The following is a 24541-nucleotide window of genomic DNA, read 5'->3' on the forward strand; positions in this document are numbered from 1 at the left end:
GAAGAATTCCCAAAAACATTTTGTGTGTGTGGTGGGGAGCAAAAGTGTTGATGTTTGCTTTGAGAAAAACAGAAGTTTAGAAGAATGTCCCTGTTTTCATTCATGAAATGTTGGAGGGTAGGTGATGACAGCACCATTTCTTGGTGGGGGGATTCTTTAGAGGAGCTTTCAAGTACCTGTGTGGGGTGTTTCCACACTAGGCATTTTGATGTAGAATTGCCACTTTTTATTCACCCTCTTTTTATGGGGTATCCACATAACAAGCTCATCAGACAGTTATTCCTCATAGTAAAGACAATACCTCTAGTTAAAAAGAGAGAAAGGCCTCAATGGATGAATGAAGAAACTCTTAAAATGGTTAAAGAGAGAAGGAAAGCAAAAGCAAAAGCAAAAGGAGATAGAAACACGGTCAGAACCCTAAATGCAACAATACAGCGGCTAGTACGAAGGGACAAAGAAAACTATTACAATAGTTATTGTATAGAAATAGAAGAGGACAACAAAATGGGAAGAACAAGAGCCCTATTCCAAAAGATGAGAGAAATGAAAGGGAAATTTAAACCAAGAGTAGGGATGCTGAATAATCAACTGGGGAACACACTGACTGACCGAAATGAAATAAAAGGAAGATGGAAGCAATACACTGAAGAACTCTATAAAAGAGATGCCAGGATGACAGATTCATTCATGGAGGAACCGTATGATGAAGAACCAGAAATTTAAAAATGTGAGGTGAAAGCTGATCTAAAATTACTTGGAAGAAACAAATCACCAGGAATAGATGGCATACCAATAGAGTTGCTACACATTACTGAGACTGAATTTGTCCAAATTTTGACAAAAAATTGTCAAGAAATATGGAAAACTGAACAATGGCCCACAGACTGGAAGTGTTCAATATATATCCCAATTCCAAAGAAAGGGGATCCCAGTGGTGCAAGATACCCAGTTCACAGAGAATGCAGTAATTATCAAACTATTGCCTTAATATCCCATGCAAGTAAAGTAATGCTCAAGATTCTACAACAAAGGCTCTTACCATAGATGGAGCGAGAAATGCCAGATGGCCAAGCTGGATTTAGAAAGGGAAGAGGTACCTGAGATCATATCGCAAACATACTTTGGATAATGGAATGGACCAAGGAATTTCAGAAGAAAATCACCCTGTGCTTTATAGATCACAGCAAAGCCTTTGACTGTGTAGATCATGAAAAACTATGGAATACTTTAAAAGAAATAGGGGTGCCACAGCATCTGATGGTCCTGATGCACAACCTATACTCTGGACAAGAGACTACTGTAAGGACAGAATATGGAGAAAATGATTGGTTCCCAATAGGAAAGGGTATGAGACAGGGGTGTATTTTATCACCCTATTTGTTTAATCTATACGCAGAACATATCATACGGAAAGCGGGATTGGACCAAGATGAAGGAGGTGTGAAAATTGGAGGGAGAAATATCAGTAATTTAAGATATGCAGACGATACCATACTACTAGCAGAAACCAGTAATGAGTTGAAACGAATGCTGATGAAAGGGGTAGGGAAAGCACGAAAGCAGGACTACAGCTGAACGTCAAAAAGATTAAAGTAATGACAACAGAAGATTTATGTAACTTTAAAGTTGACAATGAGGACATTGTCAAGGATTATCAATACCTCGGCACAGTCATTAACCAAAATGGAGATAATAGTCAAGAAATCAGAAGAAGGCTAGGACTGGGGAGGGCAGCTGTGAGAGAACTAGAAAAGGTCCTCAAATGCAATGATGTATCACTGAACACTAAAGTCAGGATCATTCAGACCATGGTATTCCCAATCTCTGTGTATGGATGTGAAAGTTGGACAGTGAAATAAGCGGATAAAAGAAAAATCAATGTGCATACCATGGACCGTGAAAAAGACAAATAATTGGGTGTTAGAACAAATTAAACCAGAACTGTCACTAGAAGCTTAAATGATGAAACGGAGGTTATCATACTTTGGACACATCATGAGAAGACATGATTCACTAGAAAAGACAATAACGCTGGGAAAAACAGAAGGGAGTAGAAAAAGAGGAAGACCAAATAAGAGATGGATTGATTCCATAAAGGAAGCCACAGACCTGAACTTACAAGCTCTGAACAGGGTGGTTCATGACAGATGCTGTTGGAGGTCACTGATTCATGGGGTCGCCATAAGTCGTAATCGACTTGAAGGCACATAACAACAACAAATCAGACTGCAGAAAATCCCACTTTGCGGGAAAGAGAAGTATAGTCTCTGCAGTAGAGAGATGGAAGTATAGTCTCTGCAGTAGAGAGCTGCAGCACTATTCTTCCATATTTTCCAAGTGACATGATTTCAAGGCATGCAGCAATGTATCAGGAAGGTGAACCTATCACCATTCAGCACCCCTGGTAGTGTGGAAAGTCTGCTACATTGTCACTTGTAGCTGTCAATGGAAGATTAATGACTGAATAGCATAGCACTAAAAGCTGCCTGAAAGTACAGAGGGATAACTGGAGGATTGACGGTTTGGCTGTGCTAAGTTGAGCATAGTCTGACTCGATCCTTTCCTCTTGAAAGGCCTTTCCTACATTAGACTTTGATTCCCTTTGGTGCAAGATACCCAGTTCACAGAGAATTTTGAGTCACAGTTCCCTGGCAGCTGTGAAGAGTGAGGGAAGAAGATCTGCCAAATGGCTTTGCCATCCCACAGCATAACAGACAAGATGTTTGATGGTTCTGCCTACCCTAATCACAACTTAACACTGATAATCACTCTGGCATTGCTTCAAGATGGTTTGGCAAAGATATGCTGTTAGGAGTAGGTGTGCATATTTTGCTGAGGAAGGTGCATTGCACTTAGTGACCGTTCCTCTACCAGTCTGTCTCAGCCTTCACTCTGACCTGAGAGTTTCCAGACTGATGATCCACACACACAGGTACTTGGCTATCTAACTAAAGTCTTTTTTGCTCTCGCTCATGTTTCTTTCAGCGTCCCATGGGTGTCAGTACACCAACTTCTTCTTGCTGTTCAAGGGGAAGACCTCTCTCTCTCTCTCTCCCTCCTTCCCTCCCTGTGGAAATTCAGCATCTTGTCTCTCCACAAGAGTCAAGGGCTGGTTTCTCTACAATGATCAAAAAGACTCAACGTTTCCATAGCACTGGGCAATGGGGGAAAAAAATCTTAATTTTTTGGTGTAAATTAGACCTTTTCCAACTTCAGGAATGTAGGGCTCCACTCCATGATTGGTCCTCTGATACAGTATTTGGAGGGAAGTAGCAAAGGGGCCTTCTTTTATAGAAAACAGCACTCCATATTCCCTACAGTATTTTTTCCCTTTTTTTCTGCTCTTGCACTGATTACTAAGCAAAGGTTTGGCGTCTCCTCTTTTTTGCCCACCCCTTCCATTGGATGGAGGCTTGAGAATTTAGAGATCTACATACAGACTTGATGTGCAAGGAGGGAAAGAGCCCATTGAACAGAAGTGGTTCTGCCTGCCCCTGTGGGACCTGGAGCCCCAAGCTAGCTGTTCTGATGATTTAACTCCAAAGGAATGTGGTGGGTACGAGGTGCTAGTGTAAAGGACACCTGATTTGACATGCTGATGTATTCCTGTCTGCTTTGTGAGTTGCTGCAAATGGTAGCAAAGAATTTGACACCAGCCTGAGAATACACAGTACCTTCCCTGAAAGGCTTCTGGTAAGGGATTTTAGCCTATATAGAATAGGGTGTAAGGCCAGCCATACCCAGCCTCTGGTCCAAAATGTGATGCCTCTCATGCTTCTGTATTGCACATTATGATGAACCTTCTCACCTGTGGGCCATTATTTTACAGTGATCTGCACAAATGTCTACACGGCTGATGTTGTATTCCTGGTGGACGGATCCTCTAGCATTGGAAGGAGCAACTTCCAAATGATCCGAGCCTTCATGGAGGGGCTGGTTGCTCCTTTTGTCAATGTGGTGGGTGAGAGAGCGGTGCGCTTTGGAGCTGTGCAGTACAGTAATGACCCCAGGTGAGTCTCATTCTCCTTGCCCTCCACCATTATTCACATGAGGCAAATTCATGGAAGATTGGTCTTTCAATGGCTATGATTGTCAAAAGGAACCTCTGTGTTCTGAGACAGTATATTGCTGAATGACAGATGCTGAGGACAAACAACAAGGGAGGATTCTTACCTCCATGCCCTGCTTGTAGGCTTCCAGAGGCATATGGCAGACCACTGTTAGAAAGAGTTTGCTTGCTAGACTAGACTAACTCTTGGTCTGATCCAGCAGAACTCCTCTTATAGCAGGGGTAGTTAATCCATGATCCTCCAGGTATTTGTGGCTGGACTTCAAATTCCATCAGCATAGTCAACATGGCTAATAGTCAAAGATGATGAGAATTGTAGTCCAGCCTCATCTGGAGGACCATATGTCAGTCACTCCTGTCTTACAGGCTACTATAGAGTAGCCTTCCCCAACCTAGTGCTCTCCAGATGTTGTTGGACTCCAACTCCCATCATCCTCAGCCAGCATGACAAGAGGTTGGGGATGATGGGAGTTACAGTCCAAAACATCTGGAAGTCAGCCAGTTGGGGAAGCTTTCAATTGTCATAATATAACTTCAGTGTAAGTTTGTGATCAAAGCTGGTCTGCATTCCTGGAGTATGATCCTCAGGAGTTCCCAAGGGAATAAAGACAGTTACTGCCCTATCTATTCATAGAGCTGGCTAATGGCTGGGGTTTTGGTAGGTTCTACTGGGCACAAAAGTTTCTGGAATGCCTGTGTTTTTATTTTCAGGTCCCCTTGAGACCTAAACTCCCCTTTAAAAATAAAAAAGCTGTTTACAACATAACCTCCTTTTTCTTTTCTGAACAGCCAACTGATCCATTTATATCTAGAGAAATTCCTTTAGGGGCCCACTGCAACTTGGCCTTTCTGAAAAATGATTTGGTGATGCTCAAGCCATCCATAAGGAAGTGACTCATCCTGTGGATGCCACACAAGAGATGCACTAGAAAGTATTGTGATTTCTGCTCCTGCCCTCCCCCCCTTACTTTTCCTTTTGATCCCAGGACTGAGTTCACATTATCCAAATTCCGCAATGGGACAGAAGTGATGAGGGCTGTCCGAGAGATGGAGTACAAGACTGGGAACACACGGACGGGTGCAGGCCTTCGCTATGTGGCTGATAACTTCTTTGACGCCAGTCAGATTCGGCCCAATGTTCCAAAGGTAACAATTACACTCTTCTCTTGCCAGGTCAGAGGCAGAAGGCAGTTGTCAAAGCATCAGGGCAACATGGTGATGGGACCTCTCAACTCTTGATGGCCTCTGTTGGGCTCTGGCAATGCTGGAGCATGCATATTATGAAGCTAAAGCATTAACTATGACTGTCTCTGGGAAGGTGGGGAGAGAGAGCAAGAGAGCTCCTAAATTCCTAACATATATGAACTCTGTGAGCAATCTTTCTATCTTGAACAGGGAAGACATCAACAAACATAAGACTATATATGGTTTAACAAATTTAGACATATTAGAGCTAAAACCCTAAACGAATTGGGGTCCATGTATCTCACAAAAAACGTTTCCCTGTTCATTGGCAGCTGGTGATCACTTGGCCTGGTGGGGTGTTTTCACATCTAAGTGAAGGTGGAGCCAAGGAGATCATACAGGCTGATCCAAGTTATTCTGTATCAGTCAGCATATTAGCCTATGTCAGCCTGCCCAGGCCCTTAGATTGGGAGTTGGGGGGAGGCCTTTGTTGTCCCACCACTAGAGTTGATATATTGGGTGATGACATTGGACAGAGCCTTCTATGTGGTAGCATTCTGATTATGAAATACCTCCCTCTGGAAATATGCTAGGTGCTAACACTTTTGACATTCTAAGTCATTTATTTATTTATACTTTTTATTGTCTTTTTATTAACTACAAATAGCCATACAATAACAATACACTCAGGTGACACAATGCGTGGCGTGTGGGGGACAGGCAGGCAGGGGTGCTGAGAGTTTTACCTGGTTCGTAGTCCTTCCACACAAGGTTCCTAGCTAAGATCTGTCTTTTTGCCTGGGCATTTTTTGACACATTAGTCTGATACTTGGTTTTACACCATGTTTTTAAATTTATTTTTACCAGCTTTTTTATTTGATTGGATGTATTAGTGTTGTGATAAACACCTAACCTGTCCTGAGATCTGTGGATGTAGGGCTAAAAATATTCTGAAAGAAGTAGATTGTGGAATTGTGGGTGTTTGAACATTCTGCTGCATCTTTTATAAAGACATGGCCCAGAACAGCAGTAGCCAACATTATGCCCTCCAGATTTTATTGGACTCCCCACTGCCATCATCCCTGACCATTGGCCATGCTGGCTGAAGCTGGTGGGCATTGGAGTCCAGCAACATATGAAAAGGATTTTGTGGTGGCTACCCTCAGTTCAGAATAATACACATTCCCCTAAAATAAACCACATCTGGCAACTCCTCACCATTCTTCCTTCATCTCAGCTATTAAGCTCAGGTGAGGGATACAAAATGTTTGCACCAATATAAATTTAAAAAAGAGGCACTGAGCTGGGGCTCCGTGTTGGGGATATCTCCATGCTTTATTACTTTCTCTTCTTCGCATCAGATCTGTATCCTCATCACAGATGGAAAGTCTCAGGATGAAGTTGAGCAGGCAGCATCAAAGCTAAAGGATCAAGGCATTAAAGTCTTTGCTGTGGGTAAGTGGCTCCTGCAGTCAGATCCTGTGGACATTAGGACCCATCAGGGATTCATGGGATGTTCCCCCTTCATACAGCCATCTCTTCCCTCAATCCCTGGCTCCCACCAGCTCCTGCCTCACCCTGGTACCAGTTTTGTGACAGGGGAAGCAGAGCTAAGTGGGCGGTGCTGGTTAGTGTCTACACCAGTTCCTACTTGCCACACTAGGCCTAGGTAGGGGACAGGAGCATTGCAGGCATGTGATGGGCCTCCTAGAGTTACTGTCCTGGCAGTCTTCCTCTCTCACAGATTGTGCTTGTATCTGGAGTGAACCTGTGAGGTGCAAACTAAAAAATGAGGGTCAATTCAGCTGCACAGCTGTTATGCTAACTAATGTAGATGGTTATAGGGGAAAACCCATGATACCTTCAGTAACTCACTCTTTAGTATGCTTTTGATGCATATTGGGTCAATCCGCCCTTTTCTGAGATTAGTCAGTAAAATAACAATAAAGACATCAACATTTATTTTCCCACAAGATGTTGTGATGGCCACCAACTCAGATAGCTTTAAAAGAGGATTAGACAATTTAATGAATAATTAGGCTATCAGTGGCTACTTGCCATGACGGTTAGGTTCTACCTGTGTTGTCTGAGGTGGAATGCTTCTGAATACCACACAGAAGGGGAAAGTGGTCCTGCACTCAGGTCTTGCTTTTGGGCTTCCCATAGGCATCTGGTTGGCTACTGTGAACAAGATGCTGGACTAGATGGGCCATTGGCCTGATCCAGCAGGCCTCTTCTTATGTTCTTAACATTTTTTTAAAAAAACCCTGAACAAGCAGATTTCTTTAGATAGGCCCCCAAATGGTATGCTTCAATAGTGGCAAATCACTAGATTACAGCTGATTTTGTATGATGAACATGTGCAATTGTCCCATCATCAACAAGACCATGAAATATTACCAATCTTGGCTGTAGCATTACATGAGGGTGGAAGAGGAAGATTCCTCAAAGAAGTGCCAACTAGTGTGAGGGCTGGGCACTACCATTGCTGATTTTTCATTATAGTTGCTAAGTGCAATTTGGAAAGAGATTAGCACAGTCCTTGTGTTGATTATAGGCATCATGGGTATCTGTCACATCAATCCCCCAACTGGAATGCTTACATGGTGGGAAGGGGTGTATCTCGGTGGTAGATCATCTACTTTGCTTGCAGAAGGTTCCAGGTTCAATCCCTGGCATCTCCAGGTAGGCCTGGGAGAGTTCTCTGCCTAAGCTGCTGCCAGGATTTGTAGACAATACTAATTCTTCCTTCACTGTGACATTACTGAGCTAGATGGACCAATGATCTGACTTGATATAAGGCAGCTTACTGTGCTCCTATGTTCTTGCCTTCATCAGCGATTAAGGCCTGTTTTGCACCCTGGACCGAGCACAGAAAAGACCAAACACTTATGTATGAAAAGGCAGAGGGTTAGGAAGCCCCAAAGAAGGCGGGAATGTAACAGCTGCTTAAGGAAGGATCTCAGTTGAAGAAGATTGTTATGTGCATCTTTTCTCCTCTGCTTAGGCATCAAGAATGCAGACAGCAAGGAGCTCATCACAGTGGCTTCCACTCCCACCAACGATTTTTTCTTCTATGTCACTGACTTTAAAATTCTCTCCACTCTCTTGCCATTGATGTCACGGAGGGTGTGTGCCAGCACAGGGGGCATCCCACAGACAACAGGTAAAAGGTTCAAGGGCAGGTGGCCCTTGGCTTTGACATGCTGCGTAGATTCTCATTCTCTCTCTCTCTGGCAAGGGTTGCAAGGGTTAAGTCCCAGCCTGTCCTGTTTCCATGGAAATGCATCCTGGAGGAAGCTCCTGATCTAATCAATATGATACTCCACCAGGAGCCTGACCTAAGCTCAGTGTTGGTTAACCTCAACCTGTGGGTGTGGGTGAGAGCCAGTTTGGTGTAGTGGTTAAGGTGTTGGACTACGTCCTGGGAGACCAGGGTTCGAATCCCCACATAGCCATGAAGCGCACTGGGTGACCTTGGGTCCGTCACTGCCTCTCGGCCTCATGAAAACCCTATTCATAGGGTCGCCATAAGTCGGAATCGACTTGAGGGCAGTACATCTACATCTACATTGTGGGTGTGGGTAGCATCCAGTCTTCTGACCCTCCAGTGCCTGCTGGTGTCAATATAATTCACTCATCATTCTACAAATCTTTTCAGCTTTGGTGGGTGGGAATTTCTTTTCTGAAATTCTGGGCCTTACCTATTGGGCTTGTAGTGAGCTGCATATGCCAGCAAGGAAGCTTGATTTCTCCTCTCTACTCCCCTCCCCTTTAAGACACAGAGGCATACGGCGGCCCCTCAAACTTGGTCTTTGTGGAGCAGGGAATGGACATGCTGAGGATCCGCTGGACTACAGCTGGAGGTCCTGTAACAGGCTATAAAGTCCAGTATGTGCCTCTCACAGGCCTGGGGCAGCAAATAACAGCTGAAAGGCAGGAGGTGAGTCCTTTTCTGTCGGTGCAGTCCCATGTATGTTACTTAGCAGTAAGTCCCATGGGGAGAGCAATCTTAATTCCCCACTGCTGTGCCTCTGCAGCATGATTGAGCTCCTGCTGCATCCACAGCCCAGTCACTCATGGCGGGGAGAGAAGTCTGGTCCCACGTATGGTTCATTACAGGAGGCTACTGGCAATCATGGCTTCCTCCTCATGCACATGCAGCAAAATGGACACGAATGCTGTTGTCAATGTGACTGGGGTGTGATCCATTAGTCACACTATCTGACTCTGTTTTCCCATGCATTCTTGCTATTGGGCAGATTGGTTTGGGACCTGGTGAGACGAATACTGTACTACATGGCTTGAGGAGTGGAACAGATTACCTGGTCACAGTTATTGCTCAATATGCCAACAGCATTGGAGAATCTGTGTCTGGCAAAGGACGTACCCGTGAGTAAAGACTTTCGCCTTTGATATGCCACTATTCTGTGACTTCTTTGAGACTTCCTGTTACGCTTGTTTGTGGTGATTCTTCACAAGGGCCTGATTACTTTGAATTTCCCTATGTGTAGGACACACATGTAGTGCTATGATGTGTGATAATCTACATGGGGATTTCATGTGTTTTCCTATGTGTGAAGAGCTTTCTGTGTAGGAATATTGGGTTGTATTCAGTGCTAGTCCTACTCAGAGTAGACTCATTGGAGTTAGGAGACATAACTAACTTCACTAATTCATGGGGGGTACTCTGAGTAGAACTCAGTGGGATACAACCCATTGTAGTGTGTGAAGCAGCCACAATTTGTTCAACTGCAGCAGTAAGAGCTTTAATGAATGGTCCTTAGTCTGTGAAGAGAGCCAGTGTGGTGTAGTGTTTAAGGTGGTGGACTACGACCTGGGAGACCAGGGTTCGAATCCCCACACAGCCCCAAAGCTCACTGGCTGACCTTGGGCCAGTCACTGCCTCTCAGCCTCAGAAGGAGGCAATGGTAAACCTTCTCTGAATACCACTTACCATGAAAACCCTATTCATAGGGTCGCCATAAGTTGGGATCGACTTGAAAGCAGTCCATTTCCATATTTTTAGTCTGTGAAGTTGTTGTGTATCTTTGAGGAAGCTCAGGAAAATAAAATGTAAGGGGTTGTCGCTAAGCATGTTTTACTCAGAATGGACCTATTAAAATGAATAGTTCTAAGTTACTCATGTCCATTAATTTTAATGGGTCTACCTCTGAGTAGGACTAACAATGGATATAACGAAGGTGGCTGAAGCTGCTATTACTTTTGATCTGGGCATCATCACCACTAATAGAGAAGCCAACTGTTAGCACTCTTCATTGATCTCTCACTACAGGCCCAAGCAGCCTCTGTGGCAGATATCATTTTTTGCTAGCTAAGGCTCATGCACCAATTGTGAGCCCTCCTGGAGAGAGATAACTTGGCCACAGATATACCCACACTATGGTAACCTTCTGAATAGATTACTGCACTGTGTTGTACATGGGACTACCTTGGAAGAAGTCTTTGAAACTTCAGTTATTTAAATTATTATTAAATGTATGCCACACCTTTCAAAATTATTTTTTACCCTAGGATGGCTAGTTCAGAACTGGCCAAAAAGAGTATACCCCACCTGTTTTGAAACTGCTACACTGGCTACTGGCCCATTTCCAAGCACAATCCAAAATGCTGTTACTGATCTTCAGGAGAATTGTTAGGGGATGGCTGGGGGGAGGGTGAGCCCAGGGTCTTTTGTGGTGAGCCTTGGATCTCCTTACTGCTTCCCCCTTTTAAAACTGTTTTTAATTACTGTTTATTACTATTATTTTTTATTACAGTTTTATTGCTGTTTTAGTGGTTGGGCACAGTGCTGGCGAGACCCCAGCCATTCACCATCTTAATTTTCCATATATAATTTTATTTAACAAAATGTATATCCCACTTGACTGTAAAAAACCTCTAAACGGTTTACAAGAAACAAAATTATCAATAAAAATAAGTAATTGAAACATTTTAAAGATTTTCAAACAGCAGTAGAAAATATATTATCATATGCAAATTTGCTTCATGGGCTTGTGCCTTGTGTCCTTTAAGTAGCAAGCAAAGCTCCTGCTGACCTTTAAAGCCATATATGGTTAGGACCCAGTAGGTGAAGGATTGCCTTTCACCCACATATACTTTGCCTGTACAGTGAGAACATAATTGGAGGCCCTCCTTTGGGTGTCCCTACCTTCTGAAATTAGGTAGTTAACAACTGGTGACAGTTCCTTTTTAGCTGTAGCACCCACGCTTGGAATATTCTCCCTAGAGAGGCTTACCTCGCTCCTACTTCTATGTCCCTCTGGCTAAGACCTTTTTATTTTCCTCTACATATTGGTTGAATCTGGTTTTACTCTGCTTTTGTGATGCTTGTGCAGTTTTTGTTACTCTCTGCATTTTTAATCATGCTACTGTTGTTGTGTTATAGTTATATTTACACTGCATATATTAACTGTTGTCTTCAGTGTGGTTAGAGTGATGTTTTAAAGTTGTTTGCCACACTGGGCTTCCTTTGGGGAGGAAGGACAGATTATAAATTTGACGTTATTGTTATTGTTATTATTTGTAGTAGCAGTAGTAGTTTTTATTGACCTCCCTCCCTTGCGAATCTATTACTGAAAGGTTGGATATCATTTTCTAAATAAATACATTAATGTTCCCATCTTGGATTTTGTACCTGGGGGTAGTGGTGTGGAGGGGATTGACAGAATTTGTTATGCCCTCTTGGTGCGTCCCACAAAACCCATAGCTCTTGGTTTCAGAAGGTATAGCATCATGGATTTAGATCATATAACAATTGTTCACAATAGTTTTGGTCCTACCTTGACGGGCTACACCAGCAATGAAGGTGTAAACATTTTCTTTTTGCTACCTTTTTCTTAGCATTTTAAGAGAAGGAGAATGGTTGGGCGAGGGGAGAAAGAGAAAAGAAATGCCAGGAAAAGGAAGGAGAAAGATGGGCATACACGCTTAAAAAGAAATTAAAAAGTTGTTGCAGTTTGGGATTGAAATTGAATCCTGAGTTAGAAATGGCTGAGGACTGTAGGTCACATCCATAGCATACATGTAAATCACATGGCTTCCCCTCCTCAAAGAATTCTGGGAAATGTAGTTTGTTTCAGGGTGCTGGGAAATGTAGCTCTGTGAGGAGTAAACTGCATTTCCCAGGATTCTTTGTGGGAAACCATGACTGTTAAAGTGGTATAAATGTATTGTGCAGATGTGACCTTTTCTCGCAAAACCCATCTGAAATACAGAGAGTGCCACCCAACTAAGTTAGCTTAATGGTTATGTCAGCCTCTGGTGTCCCTCAGTTGTTCACTCTTACTTTAAGTCTTGACTCAACAGACTCCTATGGTGAGATTCCTCTTGACACACTATGGCAACTGAGGCAGCCTGCTTGCTCCTGCATCCATGGTGTGTCTCAGTCCCAAATGAAGGGCACATGTGAACCTTTCCCCACCACACACACTTAACCATGTTTCTCTTGTAGAGATCCTGTCCGGAGTGACAAATTTTCGAGTCTTGGAAGCAGGACCATCCTTCCTTAGGCTGTCCTGGGCAGCTGGTCTGGATGCTGTACAGGGCTACAGGCTCACATATGTGGGCAGAGGTTAGTGAGGAGCATGAAAGGGCAGCACTTACTGATCAGAAATATTGTGGGTCCTGTTGTCAGGTGGAGGCACTGCAGAAAAGCAGAAAGGTTTACTCTGAATTCTTCCTAGAGGCTAAAGGCTGCTGCTTTAGCCTCCATTGTGAGCTCTGTTTGAGTGCTATGTTCTGAGCAGGGAATACCAATGTGACTAGGGGCCACACATGCTGCTTCCAGTGTGTTCTTGTGCACTGCCACCTCCACCCCAACCTTTCTGTGTTAAGCGGGAAGGACTAAAGGGGGCTTCTAAGTGTGTTTGGCTGAGCATGCTTAGAAAACTCCTCACAATCAGGAACCTTGATAACACAGGGATCCAAATCACAGGGAGGCTTCTAAGCACATTCAGCTGAACACTCTTAGAAGCACTATTTAGACTTTCTGGCTCAGTGGTGGAAAGTCAGAGATGGAGAGGGTGGAGACAGGGACATTTGAGGCACGGCTGCTCTGTGTGTCCACTCATCCCTTACTCGTGTTGGCTGATAATTCCTCATCTCTCATGTGGCTCTCTCTCTCTTTTAAAAAGAAATACTTGGACAATTAGGACTGCTGTGGTAAAAGGAGACAGTCTACACTTCTATCCATGATAGGACTTCCTCCCTCGGGCAGAAAATCCAGCAGTATTTCTAATTGCAAAGTAACCTAAGCAGAAAAGCATGTGAGCCAAACATGATGCTCCCTTGCATGCGTGGCGCCCACTACTCCACATCCTCTTCCTGCACCTTCCTGTAATATTATAGTTAAAGCAGATGCTTAATGCAGCATCATTGGACATGCTGATGACATCACACCCATCATGCATTTGGTTTAGCTGGATGTTACAAAAAGATTCAGGGAGGAGACGTGGGTTGTTGGCAGTGGTCATATGTTTAAGCTAATGTGTTGTCCATTTGGTCCTAAGAGAGACTGAGAAGCAACTTTGGAAAATACTAAAAAGTCTCCTGATTTTATATCCAAGATGAAATGGGAGGGAATGATTATGTTTCCCTTGGCTATCAGAACTCCAGCTTTGGCAGGAGGGTGAGTAGTATTCTTTGGTGGAAAGTAGGCTGTTGTATGGAAGAGAGAAACTCAACCATGCTGGGCTTTACATGAGCACAGCACAGCCCTACACTAATCTTGGGAGAGAGCTCTTGTTGGTGAAGTTTATGTTCTGTGTTCTGGCACAATTTGAAAAGAAAGCTTTGGGACAGCATGGGGTGGAGGAATAGCTTGTGCCTGTGTGTGTGTGTGTGTGTGTGTGTGTGTGTGTGTGTGTGAATCAGAGTGTGCCTGAGTGTCGCAATGCATGTGCATTGCCAGAGTTCAGGCTGTGCTGGGCGAGAGAGTCCAGGATTGGGGGAGAAGACACTATTTGGAAGATTCCCCTGCTGAAAATATCCTGTGTTGTGCCTGTTGGAAGCTGCCCCTGGAGCTGCCCCTCCCCAGCCTGCAGCCATCCCAGTGCTTATAACCCTGGCAGATCTCCCAGAGCCTCACCCACTGCATGGCCACACCTGCTGCCATGGCAATGTATCTCCCTAGCAGAGAATGCTGCCCTGTGGGCACCAAAATGCCGCTGAGCTCAGCAGAAACAACCACCGCTTTGGTTGCCCTTTTACTCTGCATCTCCCAAATGTGCAGGAACCAAACCACTGCAGCTTTGGCCACAGTTAGACCCAAATGGGTCTCTTCTTGTGTCTCCCTATCCTATAGCCTTTGTCTATCAGTGTTGGAGAGGTAGCCCCTGGCATCCCTTTTCAGATCCTGTAAACTTCCTACCCAGTGGTTTAGCCTCTTGCATCTGGCTACACAGTGATCCAGAAACAAAGGTCTTTGAGCTCAGATATACACAGTGCGGCTTATTTGAGAGATGCCTACATAAACAAGTGGGGGCATGCAAGAATTCATAGCGGGTCAGGCATAGCTCTACACTGGCATCCTCTTCCTACTGCCAACAATCATGCACACAACCATACACACACCATGTTTCTCAGCAAGTGGTGCCTAGGCATTCACTGTGATGCTTGGAGAGAATGGTTCAACTCTCCACCATTATTCTGCAAGCCCAGCCAGTATCTACTGTAGGTAAAGAGCCTCTCCTGCCCTGCCCACTCCTCCCATTTCTCTCCTTAGCTGTTCAAATATGGATTGACTGAGTTCTCAGATAGGATATAGATTCCTCTGGGAAACTGGGGAAATATTATAAGAAGAGCCCTGTTGTATCAGGCCAGAGGCCCACCTAGTCCAGCATCTTGTTCTCACAGTGGCCAACCAGTTGCCCATGGGAAGCCTGCAGGCAGAATTTGAGTGCAACTGCACTCTTCCCACCTGTGATTCCCAGCAACTGGTATTCAGAAGCATATTCAGAAGCCTTTTAAGTAGAGACCTTATCCCAGTCTGCGTCTGTGTTGGAATTGCTTTTTAATATGTTTTTAAAGCTTTTTTAAAAAAAGATGTTTTGTTTTAATATGTTTTTAAGGATGCTTTGTTGTAATATATTTTAAAGTTTATTTTTATGATGTTTTATAGTGTTTTTAGTGCTTTTGGTTGCCGCTGTGGGCTCCTCCTTCCTGGGAGGAAGGGCAGGATATAAATCTAATTAATAAAATAAAATAAAACAAAAATAAAATAAAATAAAATAAAATAAAAATAAAATAAAATAAAATATTGCCTCCAATAGTGGAGACAGAACATAACCATTGTGGCAAGTAACCATTCATAGCCTTATTCTCCATGATATCACATAGAGACTGACAGGACCACTGGATCAAAACTCGGGGTTGCATCATGAAACTGGGGCATGCATTCTGTTATGTGTTACAGTGCTTTTAAAGTAAATACTGGTAATGGAAAATGCATGAGATGCATGAGCATGATCAACAGCGAGTATGCTGCATTCATATCATAGCAGAATGACATATTCCAGGTCCAGGAGTCTGAACCTCTGGCTCCAATCTGGCACTCCTTACCCAGCCAACAGAATGGACTATTGGACTGATTTTTACTCATTCATCAGTTTTCCTGCCAAACATGCTTCATATTTTCTCTTAGCTACATCTTTGCTTGTTGTTCACACACCTAAGAGTATTTTATGCCAGGATGCCCAACCCTCCTCACTCAGGAGAGCAAGGATTGCCTGCACTTTGCCACAACTTATGCCCTGCAGTGACTTCAAGATGTATGTGCAACTCAGAACAGTGTGAGTGCTTTGACTTAGAGCTACCAAATTGCCTTATCTTTCAGTCATTAGGCTTGCTAATGTTCTTGACATCACTTGGATCGCTAGGTTGCAAGATTAAGATTTCAAAAATAAAGGGACCAGTAAGGACTTGAAGTGGATTTTTTTCAGTAATGTGTTTAAATAAGAGTATAACCCTGTATAACCAATTATGTCATTGTATGAGGGATTTCTGGTGATGCTGTTCACCTCCACCCTTCTGTTCTATGTGTCCCTGAAATTCTCCTTGTTTTTTCTTCTCAAAGGTGACACTCAGCCTGAGGAGATCAATCTTGGGCCGAGTGCTACATCAGTCTTGCTCAGCAATCTTCGGCCCAACACTGACTATATGGTCACACTCTACCCCATCTACCCGCGTCATACAGTAGCACCTGCCGTAGTTAGTGGCCGTACATGTAAGTTCCATCTGACTTAAGGCCACCTGAGCCTGGATATCTGGGAAGAGAAATGTTCCTCTCAAGAGCTGCAGCCCTGGCTTAGGAGGGAGGAGCTGTGCTGAATTATTTTGGGGAGAACTGTTTGGCAATGGTATTTCCGAGACAAATTGATGACCTTTATGACCACTCTGCACCTCAACAGCCACTATTTTTTCAGCCTCAAATGCAAATGGTGAAGGGGTTATTTGAGTAACTCTTCTTAAGCATCCCAGCAGGCCTGTCTAATGGTGGTGTGCCAGATCAAATGTTTTGCTCACAACAAATGATTTAGACAACTTATTCAGTACATTCTAGGCTAAAAAAGTAGTCAGTAATGCCCAAAGTGATTAGGGAACTTGTCCTCCAGATCCATTTGAAACTAGCCATAGATTGGGGTTCAGAAGGGAAAATGACCTGTTTTATATCTAAGGCTAGCATAATAACAGTCCACAGGCTGTGAGTTATGTCTGACAGTGAGTGGCTGTTCCTTTGTGATGTCATAATTGGATTACATGGGTGGGGAAAAGGTAGAAACAGCTCCTCTGACATTAGTTGTTTCACTATCACAGGAGGCTTGGGCAGCAGAGTACAAAGTGGGTCTTGTACGACCTTAGAATTTGAATTCCAAAGTCCAACAGCCACTTATGCATTTTGGTGTAAACAGATGCAGACAACATTTGCTGCCTTTATAGCACAGTTGGCTAAACTGTGGCACTCCCATCAGCCCCAGCCAGCATGACTAATGATCAGGAATGATGGACGCTAGAGTCCAGCAACATCTGGAGGACCACAGGTTATCAATCTCTGCTTTATTATATGAGGGGATGGTGGCCAGGGAATACACATTCTTGCTAAATGTGATTCTCTGGGTGCATTCAACTATTGCTTTGCAATTACTGTGCCCCCCTAACTTAGGCATTTGTAGCTGGCCACTACTTGATAGAAAGTGATGGATTAGAGGTACTGTTTATTTAAGCTAATATGACTGCTTGCAGCCAAGTCCTATACATGTTTGTTCAATGACTGAGTTCAATGGGGCTTACTTTCAAGCAAGTGTGCACAGGATTGCAGCCTCAGTGCTAAGAACTGGTGGACCAAGTTTGATGTCTTGGTTTTGGTTTTCTAATTATAATGAAAACTTGTAGAATGCTTGATCTTTGCTGTTATCATCACACATTTTTAATTTGAAAAGTATTTCATAGTTAGGGCTGTTTTGCAATATATAAGGTGCACAACAAAATATCAAACCTGCAAAGCAATATTTTTTAAAAATCTTATGAAAAATAAGAAATTATGTGTGTTACTTTGTTAGCTTAGACTGACAATGTAAGTAACCCTCTATTTAAGTGGTGGCTCAATGTAGACAGATTTTATTCCAACTATAGTTGTGAAAGGGCGCCATCTGGTGGGGGGGGAACATTTCTGGTTTTACTAGTTCCTTAGAGACTTTATTATGAAATGTTTCTTCATCATTATCCCATTTTTCACCCTTGTTTGACAGGATGTGAGTGTGTAGGGCATTAGGGAACATTCCAGTGTTTTGCTAGCTTAAGATGAGCTGCACCTAAAAAAGAGACCACTAGATCTTTATGGAAAAGGTCTCTCAGATCATCTGCAAAAAGAAGGCCAACATGGGCTGTCATGTCTTATAATTTGACCTGTAATTTTGCCTTGAGAAACACCTTTGCCCATAAACGATTAACAGTTTCACCTATCAGTATCTAGTGTAGGGTCATCCCTAGACCAACTGACACCCTAGGTAAGTCACATCCTTGGCACCCCCTCCATTTGTTCAGCTTTTGGACACCTTAATTTTTATTGCATTTATTTCCAGTTTCACAATTGTGATGCATGATTTATGTGCGTGATTTATTGTTTTTTAAGATCTGTATGTTAGGATCTATAAACCTGTGTTTACTTGTGCTATATGAATTGTTTGAGTTATTTGTTCAAGTGGTTGAGTGGATAGTTGAGTAGCTAGGGTATGGATGGGAAACCCCAAGTCCTACACTCCACAGCCCAGGTGCCCCAGATGATTGCCATGGTTCCCCTCCCCCAAAATAATAATATAATAATAAATTTTATTTCTAAGTCGCCTATCTGGCCGTATGAACGGCCACTCTAGGCGACGTACAAAAGAATAAAATAACATATAAATACAAATGAACAGCAACTCTACATAATCAAAACCCACCCACATCTTTACAGAATAAAACGAGATTACCCAAAAGTCCCATAGGCCCGCCAAAATAGCCAGGTTTTCAATTCTCGGCGGAAACCTGCCAGGGAGGAGGCATGGCGGATGTCATAGGGCAGAGAATTCCAGAGGGTGGGGGCCACAATCGAAAATGCCCTCACTCTGGTCCGCACCAGCCTAGCTGTTTTGACTGGTGGGACCGAGAGAAGGTCTTGTGAGGCTGATCTCGTCAGGCGGCATATTTGATGATGCTGGAGGCGCTCCTTTAGATAAACTGGACCAAAACCGTGTAGGGCTTTAAAGGTTAATACCAACACCTTGAATTGGGCCCGGTAAACAACTGGTAACCAGTGCAGATCTTCTAGCACTGGAGTGATATGATCACGGTGGCGGCTGTTCTTAATCAAACGTGCCGCCGCATTCTGAACCAGTTGTAGTTTCTGGACCGTCTTCAAGGGTAACCCAACGTAGAGCGCATTACAGTAGTCTAAGCGAGAGGAGACCAGGGCATGTACCACCCGTGGGAGCAGATGGACAGGAAGGTAGGGTCGCAGCCTCTGTATTAGATGTAATTGATACCAAACTGCCCGGCTCACTGCCAAAACCTGAGCCTCCATGGACAGCTGGGAGTCAAGAATGACCCCGAGGCTGCGAACCTGGTCCTTCAGGGGCAATCTTACCCCATTCAACACCAGGTCAATATCTCCCAACCCTCTCTTGTCTCCCACAAGCAGTACCTCGGTCTTGTCGGGGTTCAGTTTCAGCCTATTGCCTCCCATCCATTCACTTACGGACTCCAGGCACTTGGAAATGGTATCCACAGCCAACTCTGGTGAGGACTTAAATGAGAGATAGAGCTGAATGTCATCCGCATATTGGTGGCACTGCAACCCAAATCTCTTGATGATGGCCCCTAGCGGCTTTACATAGATGTTAAATAGCATGGGAGAGAGGATAGAACCCTGTGGCACACCACAATTGAGAGGCCAAGGGTCTGAAACCTCATCTCCCAATGCCACCCGTTGGTGCCTGTCCGAGAGATAGGAACGGAACCACCATAAAACAGTGCCCCCTATTCCCATTCCCTCCAGGCAATCCAAGAGGATACCGTGGTCAACGGTATCGAAAGCCGCTGAGAGATCCAGGAGGACGAGGAATGCATGTTCTCCCCTATCCAACGCCCTCCTCAAATCATCCACCAGAGCGACCAAGGCTGTTTCAGTTCCATGTCCAGTCCTGAAGCCCGATTGGAATGGATCTAAATAATCTGCTTCATCCAAGTGTGTCTGTAACTGTGTGGCCACCACTCGCTCGATCACCTTGCCCCAAAATGGTAGATTAGAGACTGGGCGAAAGTTGTTCAACTCTTGGGGATCCAAGGAGGACTTTTTCAGAATGGGCTTTATTACCGCCTCCTTAAGGGCTAATGGCATTGCACCCTCTTCCAAGGAAGCATTTACCACTGCCTTGATCCCTTCGCTCAGTCTCTCTTTGCAGCCCATAATGAGCCACGTAGGGCAAGGGTCAAACAGACAGGTGGTCGGCCTCACAGTAGAGAGCACCTTGTCCACTTCCTCAGAGGGAAGAGGCTGAAACCGATCCCACCGGACCGGGATGCAACTGGCCGACTCTGGCCCACTTCCTGTATCCACGGCGTACGGAATCGTGTTCTTCAGGCACTCGATTTTATCAGCAAAGTGTTTGGCAAATGAGTGACAGGAGGCTTTAGAATGTTCCAAGGGTTCCTGCGCAACCAGACCGACCAGGCTTCGGACCACTTGGAACAACCTCCTGGGACAACACTCTGCGGATGCAATAGAGGCAGCAAAGAAATCCCTCTTTGTTGCCTTTGTTGCCACTTGATAGGCAGCTATTGCTGCTCTAACCAGTGTCCGATCGTCTTCGGAGCGAGATTTCCGCCACCGGCGCTCTAGTCGTCTCACCTCCTGCCTCAGACCCCATAAGCGTGGTATATACCAGGGCGCAATCTGAGTTCTATTCAGGGGGAGAGGACATTTCGGAGCCACCCGGTCTATTGCTCTGGTGATCTCCCTATTCCACTCTGTCACCAGGGTTTCGACCGGGCGACCTTCTGACGGCTCCAAATCTCCCAGCGCATTCAGGAATCCCTTTGGCTCCATCAGGCGTCTGGGACGGACCATCCTAATAGTTCCCTTTCCTAAAACTAGCCCTATTAGGTTCCTAAGGAATTGCAAGTTCCCTCATGTTGTATACATGTGGCAGTTTTTGAGAGATGTAGGGTGTCAGTGCTGCAGCATTTTCAGTCAAGACTGCTTCTTTATCATTAGCTTAGGGGTTTAAACAGGCATTTTGGGCCAAATAAGGCATCACATTTTAGATGATTTTGTTTATTTGATTTGTATGCCACTTGTGACCTTGGGCCAGTCACTGCCTCTCAGCCTCAGAGGAAGGTAATGGCAAACCACCTCTGAATGCCGCTTACTGTGAAAACCCTGTTCATGGGGTCGCCATAAGTCGGGATCGACTTGAAGGCAGTCCATTTATTTATTTATTTATTCTCAGCTCATGTACAAAAGAAAAAAAATGTTATAACATTTAAAATACATTATAAAATAAGCTATCAGAACATATGAACCAGAGTGAAACATGAAAAACTTTTCTAGTACAGTGAAATATAAACAAAAATATAAGCAGCAGCCGGTTCTTCAAAAATGCCAAATGCTGGACACAGCAAGCAGATTTCTTCAAGCCTGAAGCAAAATGTTTTATCTCCTCCCTTGCTGTAAAGGCCAGTGTTATCAGTCCGGGAGGCAGGACTTCAGGAGAGCAACAGTGTGCTGGGCAAAGATCTGCCCACCTGAGTGGTTCCAGCTGCTGCTTCCCATTCAACAAGCCTCTAGATATTATTGGCTGTATGCGTAAAGCATTGTATTCCTGCAACATATTTAAAGTAGTAAATTGTAAGCAGTGGAAACCATACCCTTTATTAAGTCCAAGGTATAGTTAATTAAGAATTATTTCTGTGAAATTGTGGTTCACCAGCATCTAGACTGTGGCATTATTGATAAATGGCATATTTAATAGATATAGAACATCATCATACTTTTCGGTGTTGGTTTTGCTTTCTCTATCCTCAGTGAGTTTGATAGGAGTGCAACAGCTATCTGCTTTGAACATCTCCTCCCATGGCATGCTGGTGACCTGGCGGGGTGTGAGTGGAGCAACTGCATACCGTGTTACCTGGGGACTCCTCTCAGGTATGTCTGCTCAACTGCCCCGTTTTCCTCCTGGGCTCCAACATCAGGATGCTAGAGCACAGTATGATCAATCAAATGAGTCAACATGATGCTACAATTACTTGATTGGCCCAAAATGCTATGAAGATATATTTCATATGTACCCAGTGGGACTTAATTGACTGTACTGATAACCTTATGGAAGTTCAATTTTATTTTCACTTCCCAAACTGCACTAATCACTTGTGTGCTGGTGCTTCAGCTACCAGAAAAAGAGGAAGGCAATTATTTTATTAAAAAGGTACATCTGAAGATTTTTACAGATGGATACAACAAGTGTGGAAGAAGTGTGGGAGGTAGGGGATTTGGTAGCAAATGCGTTGATCATAGCAGTTCAGCACAAGGTTCCAAAGTAGCTGGACCGAGAGCCCAATCAGGTGGCTGCTAAAATAAGTCCTTCATTTAGCACACAAAAAAGAAGCACCACTGTATGCATAAAAAGCATACTTTAGCATTTATCAAAAACCAATATAAAGTCTTGTTCAGTATAGGATACATTATTATAGAGAGGTGATAGTTTTAATTATATGTGTCCTTAAGTTCTTGTGGTACTCAGCTCTGAATCAAAGGATCAGTATCTACTTGCCTTTATAGGAAGCTAGGATCAACCCTTTTAATGTGTAAACTTATGTATGAGCATTAAGAAAGTCCCATGACGAACCAGAGATTGCTCTAGGTGAAGCTGTGATCTCACATATACCTACAGCTGTAGAACCTGAAAGAGGTAACCTAGCAGTGTAACTGTTCCAATAAGCTGTCAATATTCCTTCTTTTAAAAAAATCATGTCAGTAATGAAACTGCTGTGTTCATATTTCAAAGTATTATATTCCCTTCTAATTAATTATATAATTCATTTCTTAATTATATAATGAATATCTTATATAATTAATTATATCATTCATATCTTAATTTTACAATGACTATCATTTAACAATGCTGTTTTATCTGAAACTTTATCACATAATCATGGTATGGTACCTGCAAGAAAGATCACCATCTATATGCAGTTGCATAATGAATTATCTAAACAACTCACAGGATCTGTGACATCACAACTGGATTCCAGTTCTCTAGTAATTCATCCACCTGTTGACTGTAGTCATTCCATGCACTGGTGGGAATCATTGTGGCATAGCTGACAGTTAAATGTGTGTTGGACTTGGATCAGAGAAGCCTGAGTGCAGGACTCTGCACCACTGCTAAGTTCATTGAATGGCCTTAGCCAACGACTTGCTCTCAGCCTAACCTTCCTCCCAGAATTATTGTGAGACAAAAATGTGTTGAACTAAAATATGCCACCCCCTCTTAACTCTTTTGAGATATGACAGGATACAAAAATGATATATAATGAAAAATAATTGGTTTGTTCCAGGGACAACTCTTTCCTTATTATTGTTGTTGCGGTTTAAATTGATATTGACATGTGTCCATGAAGACAGCTGGTTTAGATACTGTACTGGTTTAGATGGGACATTGGTCCCTTTCAGGGTACGCTGCTGGTGGAATTCTCTCTGCTACAGACCATTCCTCTGATTGCTGTGTATTGAGCATCACCTAAGTCCTCATAAGAACATAAGAACATAAGAAGAGCCTGTTGCGTAAGGCCAGTGGCCCATCTAGTCCAGCATCCTGTTCTCACAGTGGCCAACCAGGTGCCTGGGGGAAGCCCGCAAGCAGGACCCAAGTGCAAGAACACTCTCCCCTCCTGAGGCTTCTGGCAACTGGTTTTCAGAAGCATGCTGCCTCTGACTAGGGTGGCAGAGCACAGCGATCATGGCTAGTGGCCATTGATAGCCCTGTCCTCCATGAATTTGTCTAATCTTCTTTTAAAGCTATCCAAGCTGGTGACCATTACTGCTTCTTGTCGGAGAAAATTCCATAGTTTAACTATGCGCTGAGTAAAGAAGTACTTCCTTTTGTCTCTCCTGAATCTTCCAACATTCAGCTTCTTTGAATGTCCACGAGTTGTAGTATTATGAGAGAGGGAGAAAAACTTTTCTCTATCCACTTTCTCAATGCCATGCATAATTTTATACACTTCTATCATGTCTCCTCTGACCTGCCTTTTCTCTAAACTAAAAAGCCCCAAATGCTGCAACCTTTCCTCGTAAGGGAGTCGCTCCATCCCCTTGATCATTCTGGTTGCCCTCTTCTGAACCTTTTCCAACTCTATAATATCCTTTTTGAGATGAGGCGACCAGAACTGTACACAGTATTCCAAATGCGGCCGCACCATAGATTTATACAATGGCATTATGATATCGGCTGTTTTATTTTCAATACCTTTCCTAATTATCCCTAGCATGGAATTTGCCTTTTTCACAGCTGCCACATACTGGGTCGACATTTTCATTGTGCTGTCCACTACAATCCCAAGGTCTCTCTCCTGGTCGGTCACCGCCAGTTCAGACCCCATGAGCGTATATGTGAAATGAAGATTTTTTTGCTCCAATATGCATAATTTTACACTTGCTTATATTGAATTGCATTTGCCATTTTTCCGCCCATTCACTCAGTTTGGAGAGGTCTTTTTGGAGCTCTTCGC

The 24541-nt window shown here is 43.7% G+C and overlaps 1 protein-coding gene across 6 annotated transcripts in view; it reads left to right on the forward strand.

Annotated features, from left to right (window-relative positions):
* COL7A1 (collagen type VII alpha 1 chain) overlaps positions 1-24541 on the forward strand; it is a 201752-nt gene that overhangs the window by 22314 nt on the left and 154897 nt on the right. For 5 of the 6 annotated variants that reach the window (XM_061618340.1, XM_061618339.1, XM_061618342.1 and 2 more), the window contains exons 3-11: positions 3830-4010; positions 5056-5215; positions 6616-6709; positions 8262-8420; positions 9034-9197; positions 9517-9646; positions 12729-12848; positions 16350-16499; positions 21837-21956. In XM_061618340.1, the coding sequence (XP_061474324.1) occupies positions 3830-4010; positions 5056-5215; positions 6616-6709; positions 8262-8420; positions 9034-9197; positions 9517-9646; positions 12729-12848; positions 16350-16499; positions 21837-21956 (1278 nt within the window). Of the gene's footprint in view, positions 1-3829; positions 4011-5055; positions 5216-6615; positions 6710-8261; positions 8421-9033; positions 9198-9516; positions 9647-12728; positions 12849-13824; positions 13905-16349; positions 16500-21836; positions 21957-24541 lie in introns of those variants that run through there. The other variant, XM_061618343.1, reaches the window with a different exon arrangement.

Source organism: Rhineura floridana, chromosome 3, assembly GCF_030035675.1.
Source record: "Rhineura floridana isolate rRhiFlo1 chromosome 3, rRhiFlo1.hap2, whole genome shotgun sequence".
In the NCBI taxonomy this organism is placed as follows: Eukaryota; Metazoa; Chordata; class Lepidosauria; order Squamata; family Rhineuridae; genus Rhineura; species Rhineura floridana.